The 9,458-nt window shown below is 34.2% G+C and overlaps 1 protein-coding gene across 1 annotated transcript in view; it reads left to right on the top strand.

Moving 5' to 3' along the window:
• The window catches only part of NEK1 (NIMA-related kinase 1), a 156,074-nt gene extending 147,258 nt beyond the window's left edge, over positions 1-8,816 (top strand). The window contains exons 33-35 of the mRNA XM_014535229.1: positions 1,606-1,736; positions 1,913-2,045; positions 7,593-8,816. Of these exons, the coding sequence (XP_014390715.1) occupies positions 1,606-1,736; positions 1,913-2,045; positions 7,593-7,606 (278 nt within the window). The 3' untranslated portion in view covers positions 7,607-8,816. The remainder of the gene's footprint in view (positions 1-1,605; positions 1,737-1,912; positions 2,046-7,592) is intronic.
• Positions 8,817-9,458: the final 642 nt, after the last annotated feature.

The following is a 9,458-nucleotide window of genomic DNA, read 5'->3' as shown; positions in this document are numbered from 1 at the left end:
AGAAACATCAATGATGAGAGAGAATCATTGATTGGCTGCCTCCTGCACGCCCCCCACAGGGGATTGAGCCAACAACCGGCCATGTGCCCTGACCGGGAATTGAACCATGACCTCCTGGTTCATAGGTTGATGCTCAACCACTGAGCCATGCCAGCCAGGATGAACCATTTCCAGTTTTAAATAAAACTGAAGCATGCTTCTTTGTCTGACTTATATTTATTATATTTATTCTTTTTCTTTTCACACAAATGCACATATACAGTTGTTCCATTTCTTTCCCATCAAGTTATGGAAATGCTTTTTTGAAGCATTTTTATTCTATTTCTTGGCAGAATAATAATATTTATTTCTTGATTTATTTTTTTAGTAATAAAGATAATAACTTCATTTTCTTAGTATTTTATGTTTTGCAAAGAGCTTCTACATACAGTGGTTAACCAGAAGGGTTAAGACTAAAGCAGCTTTTTAAACTTTGGTTTAGAAACTATTCTTTATTCATAGCATTACCGCTAAAATACAAAGAAAATTTGTGTACAGTGGGGCCTTGACTTACTAGTGTCCCGACTAACGAGTTTTTTGAGATACGAGCCGTCTCTCGGCCGATTTTTTGCTTTGAGTTGTGAGCTAAAATTCGGGTTATGAGCCAGCTTCAGATACCCCACCGCTAGTTGGCGCAGCGAACGTCACAGTGAACGCCACAACATCAGCCCAGCATCACGTGTCTCACTCGTTCACTTTTTATTTGACATACGAGTAATTTGAGTTACGAGCTCCGTCACAGAACGAATTCAACTCGCAAGTCAAGGCCCCACTGTATTCCAATAACTGCATTTATTTGGGAAGAAGAACTAATGTGAAAAGGAATGATCCTTCAGTAATTTTGTTTTTTACTGGAATTTTTCAAAGTACCTTTGGTGTGCATAAAACATACAGAGCATTTATAATACTTTTTAGGTGCTTTACTAAAGTTTTATGGTATGTATTTTAGGTTGTCTTCCTTCTGCATGCTTTTTAATGTTTTGGCTCATGTTTAATATCTACTTTTTAAAAATAGTAGTTAGGGTTGGTTGCCGTGATGCAGAACATATGGGTGTGCTTTTTCTATTTTTTATTTATTTTTTGCTACATTTGATGACATCTGTAGGGAAGCTTTTATTCTATCCTGGTTTACTGTTTATTTCTATAAAAAGAAAAGATTTTCAAAGTAATGTTCTTATTAAGACAGATTTATGTACATTGATTACCTGTATAAATGGCAAATATTATAATGACAAAAACTTTATATTTAAAGTACAAAGTGGTCTATTTTTTATTATCATTTTTAGGTAGAGAAAGGTAGAGAGAGAGAGAAAGAGGAAGAGAAAGATAAACATCGATTGGCTGCCTCCTGCATGCCCCCTACCGGGGATTGAGCCCATGTACCTGAATGGGAATTGCACTGGCAACCTTTCGGTGCACAGGATGACGCCCAACCAACTGAGCCACTCCAGCCAGCACTAAAGTACTCTATTTCAATGGCATGATTCACTTACAGAATTTTAGTATATTAGGGTAATAATTATTTGATTTAGTCTTCTTTAATGGTATCTTTTTAATGTTTTTTAGATAACAGTGATGGTGAGATAACTAGTGAGTGTGAATATGATAGTGTCTTTAACCATTTAGAGGAACTGAGACTTCACCTGGAGCAGGAAATAGGCTTTGAAAAGTTCTTTGAAGTTTATGAGAAAATAAAGGTAAGTGAAATGTCAGTTAAAACATTTAATTTTGAAATATGCTCTGTTTAAATTATTAGTGAAATGTCAGTGATTTTTTTTATTGGTAAGTAAATTTATTGTAAAAGATTAACAAAGTATCCAACTAGAGAAAGATAATATTCAAATATTACTTTGTATTTGGAAACTTGGTATAGGCTGTTCATGAAGATGAAGATGAAAATATAGAGATTTGTTCAACAATAGCTCAGAATATTTTGGGAAACGAACATCAGCATCTTTATGCAAAGATTCTTCATTTAGTCATGGCAGATGGGGCCTATCAGGAAGGTAAGATTTCCTCCCATCTTTATATTTTAAATAAATGTGCAAAAAACAAAATGGCAAATGTAAATTGATGAGCTTCAGCAATATGCGAAGTTTATCCTAAATAATACTAAATGTAATCTCTTTCAGAGTAAGGAGAGTTCATCTGTAGGGATTGGAATGTAACCCATTTTTATATTTGGAAACTACTTACCTATAGAATCACTAAAAAATATGTTAGGACTTTATGAAAAGTTATTAGTTAAAAATGGTTTCTTTTTAAATATAGTCAAGAGCACTTACCATGGAACCAAGAAACCAGTGTCACAGTCCTGACTCTTTGGGAGGCTAATGATGTGACATTGAGTGATTTATTTTGTCTTAAGTTCACTTTCCTTTGCTATAAAAATAGAAAGATGATCTCCAATCTAATGTACTTAGATTGGTTTTCAAAGTAGTTATTGTGTGCTTCCGGAAGGTTGTCCGGAAGGACGTCCAGAAGGTCGTTTGGCTGTCCGGTCTAATTAGCATATTACACTTTTATTATTGTAGAATATATATACACACATATCATCTAATTAGCATATTACACTTTTATTATTATAGAATATATATACACACATATACTTGATTGCTCTTCCTAAGATACTTTTTAGTACAGTAGGAATTAGAGAAGGGGAGGTTGGTTTGTGAAAAATGGAAAGAAATATAGAGGGAACAATTTGTAAGGAAAATAGAATGAACTGATCAATGTATATTAGGATGAAATTGACCATATTAGAAGCTTCTTATTGAAAATTAGTCTTTGTGATATGACACTGTGAAGTGTGTAAAATACACAGAGGAAATTAGTGAAGATTTTTGAACTGAAAAAAACTGACATAATTAATGAGGTGTTTTAGAAAGTTCAATCTGGCAGCAGTATTCTGGATGGTTTGGAGAGTGCCAAGATTGGAAGTAATCTGTTTTGAAACTGTAGGTGTGTTTGGGCATGAGGTGATGAATACCTGGATTTCCTGTTCATAGGAATAGAGCTGTTAATATTCAGTTCAAGTATTTCAGAGCAAGGCTTCTTATAAAAATATTTGATAGTTTGACTCATGAAAAATTGTTTACTAAAATGAAATTAAATATTTTTTTAATTTGGGGAGCAGCTTTATAATTATGTAGACTTATTTACATTGACTGTTTTTTCCTAAAGTTTTATGATATGTTTTATAAAGCTCAACAAAAAATGTTTCTTTGGATTGTTTTAATAGAAGTAAGTCTTATAAAAACTCTAATAGTTATTGATAAATCAAAATTAGAAAATCTTCAGGTACAGTCAGTACTATTATCTTATAGCATCAAAAATCACTGTATTTTGCCCAGCCGAGTGGCTCAGTTGGTTGAATGTTATCTTGTGCACCAAAAGGTAGTTAGTTGGATTCCTGGTCAGGGCACATACCTGGCTTTCAGATTTGATCCCCTGTTGGGGCATGTGCAGAAGGCAACCAATTGATGTTTCTCTCTCACATCAATGTTTCTCTCTCTCTCTCTTTCTCTTCCTCTCTTTCTTTCAGCATGTCCTCAGGTGAGGAATAAAAAAAAAAAATCACTTTTTTCAGTACTATTCTTTTTTAACAGAATAACTGTCAAGAAAAAGTTAGGGTTGTTAGCTACAAGTAATGCACTGAATATATACCAGTCTTCCTTCATAAGCCAGTAATTAGTGCTGCACTTATTCTTCATTATGATTTCTTTTAGCCCTCTTAGTATTATAACAAATAAAAATAAAATGTTTTATATTAATGGTGGTTGCTATGAAATCTATCAATAGAAACTTAAGGGAGCACTTCTCTATAGAAATTGTTAAAGAACTACAACAGTATTTGGTGGAAAAATGTAAGAACTTAATGTAGAGATATAGACTTAGTCTAATGAAGATGTTCCATTACACAAAATACCTTGAAAGTTCTCTTCTGGAATTTCCCTGTGACAGCTTATATACCAGATTCTTTTGATTATCCTTTTTGGTATAAGTTCTTTTTCTGGGAACATTTAATTCTTTGGAAAAAGCTCAACGTTACTTTAAAATCAAGCTTAGTGAATGAAGTGGGTTATCAAGGTCAATAATATGTGGTCTTGCCCTAGCCAGTTTGCTTGGTGGTTAGAGCATCAGCCCCAGAACTTTGGGGTTGCAGGTTCTATTCTGGTCAAGGGCACGTACCTTGGTTGCAGGCGCACATGGGAGACAACAGTTAATTGTCTCTCATATTGATGTTTCTCTGTCTCTCCCTCTCTCTTCCACTCTCTCTAAAAATCAATGGAAAAAATATCCTCGAGTGAGGATTAACAACAACAACAACAAAATAATAAAATGTGGTCTTTTTGTTTTAAGTCCTATTATGAAGTAAGGAACCTAATTTTTCAAAATTAATTTATAAACTGATTCTGATGATTTTGAACAAGAATATATTTCTAGAATATTGGTCAAAAAATTCTGTTACTTTATAAGTATGATTTGTAGACTGAAATTGAGGATTTAAAATGTTGATGCTTAAATTTAACAATATAAATTTTTATAAGATTTTATCTTGTTTTGAAAACATTAAAGATTGCATTTAAAAATACATTCAATACAAGATAAAATTAAGAACAAGTGTTTGGAAAATTCAACATATCAGGCAGATGAGTGCAAACAATATAATATTAAGCCAAGACCAAAGTAAGAATACAAAGTTTATATTCAAATGATTTCTACATTTTGTGAAAATAAGTCACAAATTTGGTGCTGATCTTTCTAGCAAAGCAGGAAACCTAATTAAGTACATGAGTCACAGTGTGCATGAGACAAAACATGTCAGTTACGCAAAGGTCAGCTATTTTTGGTATTGAAAGAAAGGAAACAATTTCCCATGATTCTTAAAAAAGAGAGGACTATGATATAGTGTTCCTCAAGGTTGAATAATATGGTGATTCCTTTAAAGGGTAAAAAATTGTTTTCAGATTCCAAGAATCTAAGTCCATGGATGTCAGTGAAAAACTCAAGTCTTAGTCCTTAAAAATGCCTGTCAGTTGTGATTTACTAGTGTAAAGCAAATGCTTTCCTCCAAAATGTTAAAAGATTATTTTTATTATTAGAGAATTGGAAATATATAATTAAAACATTATCTGGAACTTGTGAATTCCTGATTTTATTGAGATCTTGAACCCCATTTTATAAAATCCTATATAATAAAAGGGTAATATGCAAACAGACCAACGGCAGAACAACTGAACAACCAATCAAAGCATAATATGCTAATGATATGCTAAGGCTGCTCAACTGCTCGCTATTACATGCACTGACCACCAGAGGGCAGAAGTCAACTGGTAGACCAGTCACTATGACGTGCACTGACCACCAGGAGGCAGATTCTCTGACTGGTAGCTTAGCTTGCTGCTGGGGTCTGGCTAATCGGGACTGAGTGAATTAGCTTGCTGCTGGGGTCTGGCTAATCAGGACTGAGTGAAATGGGCCGGACACATCCTGGAGCCCTCCTGCGGTCCCTCCCCAGCCCAGTTGTGCACCGGCGGGGTCCCTCAGCCTGGCCTGCACCCTCTTGCAATCCAGGACCCCTCAGGGGATGTTGGAGAGCCAGTTTCAGCCCAATCCCACAGTCCACTCCCCTTGGGAGGGTGCCAGGTGCAGGGCTCATGGCTGGTGAGTGCCCCTGCTGCAGCGTGAGCCTCTCCTGATTGGGACTGATTGGACACGAGCCTGCAGCAGACACAGTGGGGCCTGGATGAGCGTGAGCGGCAGGTAGGAGCTGCAGGTGGTGTTGGACTGTAGGTTTTGGCCTGATCCCTGCAGGCCACCCAGAGAAACCCCGCCCGTGCACGAATTCGTGCACCAGGCCTCTAGTGGTACTATATCAGACTGAAAAATATCCTCAGTAATTTTTACAGTAGTTGTATTTCATGTGGCTCTTTCTCATAATATGGCATGGTGCAAGTTACTGGCATACATCCAACCTTGTAGTTTCTTAAGAAGGAAATACATACCTTCTTTCCACATTCACTTTGGATATTGTACTGTGTTTATGTAATGAAATTCTCTAGAGCAGTTAAAACAAATGGACTAAGTTTTTATCTATCAATATGGATAAGCCCCACAAATATGACCAGCTGAGTAAGTAGTTAGTACATGATACCATTTTTGTAATGTTTAAAAGCAATTTTATCTAGGTATACTTATGTCTAATAAAAGTAAAAAATCATGGGAGGGAAGGACACACATCAGACTCAGGATACTGCCCCTGGGGAAGAAGAGAAGTCACTAAGATTGGAGAAGAGTACTTTGTACCTGTAATATGATTTTTCTTAACAAATAATCCAAACCAATATAGCTACAAGTTAACTTTTATTATTTCTAAGGATTAGGTAGGTGTGTGTTCATTACTTTATTCTCTGTACTTTCCTGACTATTTGAGACATTGTGTAATTATAAAAAATAATTGAATTGTAAGAGTGATAATTGTAACATGTATGTTGCACAAGGTAATGATCTGGCTGTATTGGAAGAAATCAAAGTTTCAGGGTAATTCTTCCTAGGGGAGAGGACATCAGAGTTGGATTTTGAAATATTAATGTGAATTAACCCCCAAATCAATATGTGTACTTACACATAGAGGGATGTGAAATATTGCATTAGGGGAACTATAAGCAATTCACTGTTACTCAAGCATGAATTATGGGGATGCTTAGGGAAGGTGGGCAATGAAAGTAGATAAGGCTAGACATATTGAAAAGGCCAGATAATGAAGGGCTTTGCAATCCATATAAGGGTTCTGTCCTGAGGCAGTGGGGAGCTAGTGAAGGGTCTTAAGCAGTGCAGTGATTAGAGATGACACTTGGAATTTAATGAACAATCACCTTTGCTAGCATGTGGAAGATGGCGATTGTTATCTTAGATTAAATTAAGTGCTCTAATTCATTCAGCAGTGTTTTTTTAGGATAACAAAAAATTGGAAATAACCAGTGTCCATAAATAGAAATGCTGAATTGTACCATATCCATAAAATAAAACAAAATGCAGCCATTGAAATTGACATGGAATATATCTATGACTTATTCTTTTTCAACATTTTATTGTAAAATTGTCATTATATAGAAATGTTGGAAGAACTTTCCAAGTTATCACCCATATACCCACTACCTAGATTCTGCCATTAACATTTTATGATCTTGTTTTATTACTTATTTATTCATCTTTTTGTCCATTATGTGTTTTAAGGGGGAAAACTCATGTCTCAAAATGCATTTTATTGTAATTTTAAAAAAGATATTTGTATATTCACAGGGAAAGATCTGGGAAGATTTATATAAAATTAACATTGGTTGTCTTTGGCTTTTGGATGATTTTTTGCTTCCCACTTTATTGTTCATTGTATTGTCTGAATATTTTACACTGAGTATGTGATATTATAATAAAAACTACATTAAAGCTCGTTTCCTTTAGCATGAAAAATATAAATTTTTTACAAGTAGATACATACAGTTGATTTGCAGGGAAATGAATTAAATTATTTTCTTTTTTTTTCTTTACAGACAATGATGAATAATCCTCAGAACATTTTTTAATCCTCACCTGTATGAAAGCATTTGAATTTGGCTCATCAGAATAACAAATTTCAGTGGGACTGTAGCAATCTTTTATAAATGATATGTCAGATTTAAGATGGGCATGCTGATTGCATGAAAAAGTTGGACAAACATGACATTTTTCAGTTAAGATTCTAGTATTTTATCTATTATATTTTGTTTGTTGAGTTCTATAGTTGCCTCCTACAGACTATATACTTCATTAAATCTTCCAACCAAAGCATAAGAGACATTGATCCAGAATTGGGCATAATGGTTTTGAAGAAGATGTATCATGAAGTAAGGTAACTTTTACTTTCAGCAAATGTCCTTAGGTTGAAAGAATTACTTACGTTGTGAAAGACCTGCCTGTGGTTTTTCCTTTAAGCATTTAAATATGGCCCTTTTTTTCTGTCTACTTGTTTTCATGACCAGCAATTAGGTATTAAATAACCTTGTCAAGGGCTCTATTTAAATCTTTACATTTTGAAGATGGATTTTTTTAGCCTTAAAGTTTATATGCTCAGCCCTTTTTCAACCGTGTGTCTCCTGAACTAGCTGAGTGAAAACAGGCTATAGAAACAGTCTTAGAAATAGTTGAAAATTTTGATTATGAAAGAATAACAAAATTATATTTCCTGATGTTAAAAATGTTGATTACTTCTGTTTCTTTTTTTAAAAGACTGGAACCAGAAATATTATATCTAAAAATTAGTCTGTGGATTTTAACATCAACCTAGCATATAGCATAAAGTTGCCCTTTTTGTTTTTAATGTTCTCTCATGCATGTGCTTTTATGAGATGAAAAAGGAGAAAGGAATCATTTTTGACACTGACAGTTTTGGTAACTGTTATTCCATAGGGGGGAAATGTTTGCCTCTTTATTTCCATTATGAGAGGATCATTAAGATTGTAGTCACACAGCTTCAATTGCAGTATGCCAGGTTTCAGTAGCAATGTATAAAGTCCAGATGCTTTTCGTAATAAAAGTAGATTTTTTGAAACTTGAGTACAAAGCAGCCTGATTGGCATAATCTATAATTTGAACAATAAAATCTAATCTTGCAGCACTATCAGTACCATGCTGAATTTATTATGTATATTATTTCTAGCATCCAAAACTAAATACTTGACTTTTATAAATTTGTTTATTTTGTAATATTACAATTAAATTTTTATTATCTACCTGAAGTGCACTGTTGGTTGTCATATATTTATTAGCACTGTTTTCAATAGAATGGTTTTACACAGAGCTGAGAACACTTTCATTTCTTTTACCTGATGATTTTTATCTTTTTTTTTTAGTAGATGAATATTTGAATTCTGTACTTTAATTCTGTATAATCCTGAAAGATGAGAATGATTTTTTAAAAAGTCTTTAACCTATTATAACTATTAGAAAAGCAAGTAAAGGTTATAACACAATAGAAAAGGTTGTTTAGCCATATTTCAAAAGTGTCATATATATAAGACTAGGGATGACAAACAGGGTTTGTGTTATCTCCAGTCATCTTGGTGGTAAGTGGCTCTGGAGTATTCTTATGGAAACGGTCATCTGTACCAGTGGCGAAGAGGGTATTATTGGTCAGTTGGTTTGGCAAAAGTTCTCTAAACAGACCTTAAAATTGCCAAGTATAAAAGAAAAAGATCTGACTTCATAAAATTTATAAAATTTTACTTTTAAAAGGACATTGTTAATAAAAAGAAAAAAGCTAGCCATAAATTGGGAGATGTTTGCAAAAAATATACCTGACTGTCCGGCCCGTGTGGCTCAGTGGTTGAATGTTGACCTATGAACCAGGAGGTCACAGTTCAATACCCAGTCAGAGCACA

Source organism: Myotis brandtii, unplaced genomic scaffold (genome assembly GCF_000412655.1).
Source record: "Myotis brandtii unplaced genomic scaffold, ASM41265v1 scaffold14, whole genome shotgun sequence".
In the NCBI taxonomy this organism is placed as follows: Eukaryota; Metazoa; Chordata; class Mammalia; order Chiroptera; family Vespertilionidae; genus Myotis; species Myotis brandtii.
The sequence above is the reverse complement of the archived record's forward strand: the minus strand, read 5'-3'. Positions and strand labels throughout refer to the sequence as shown.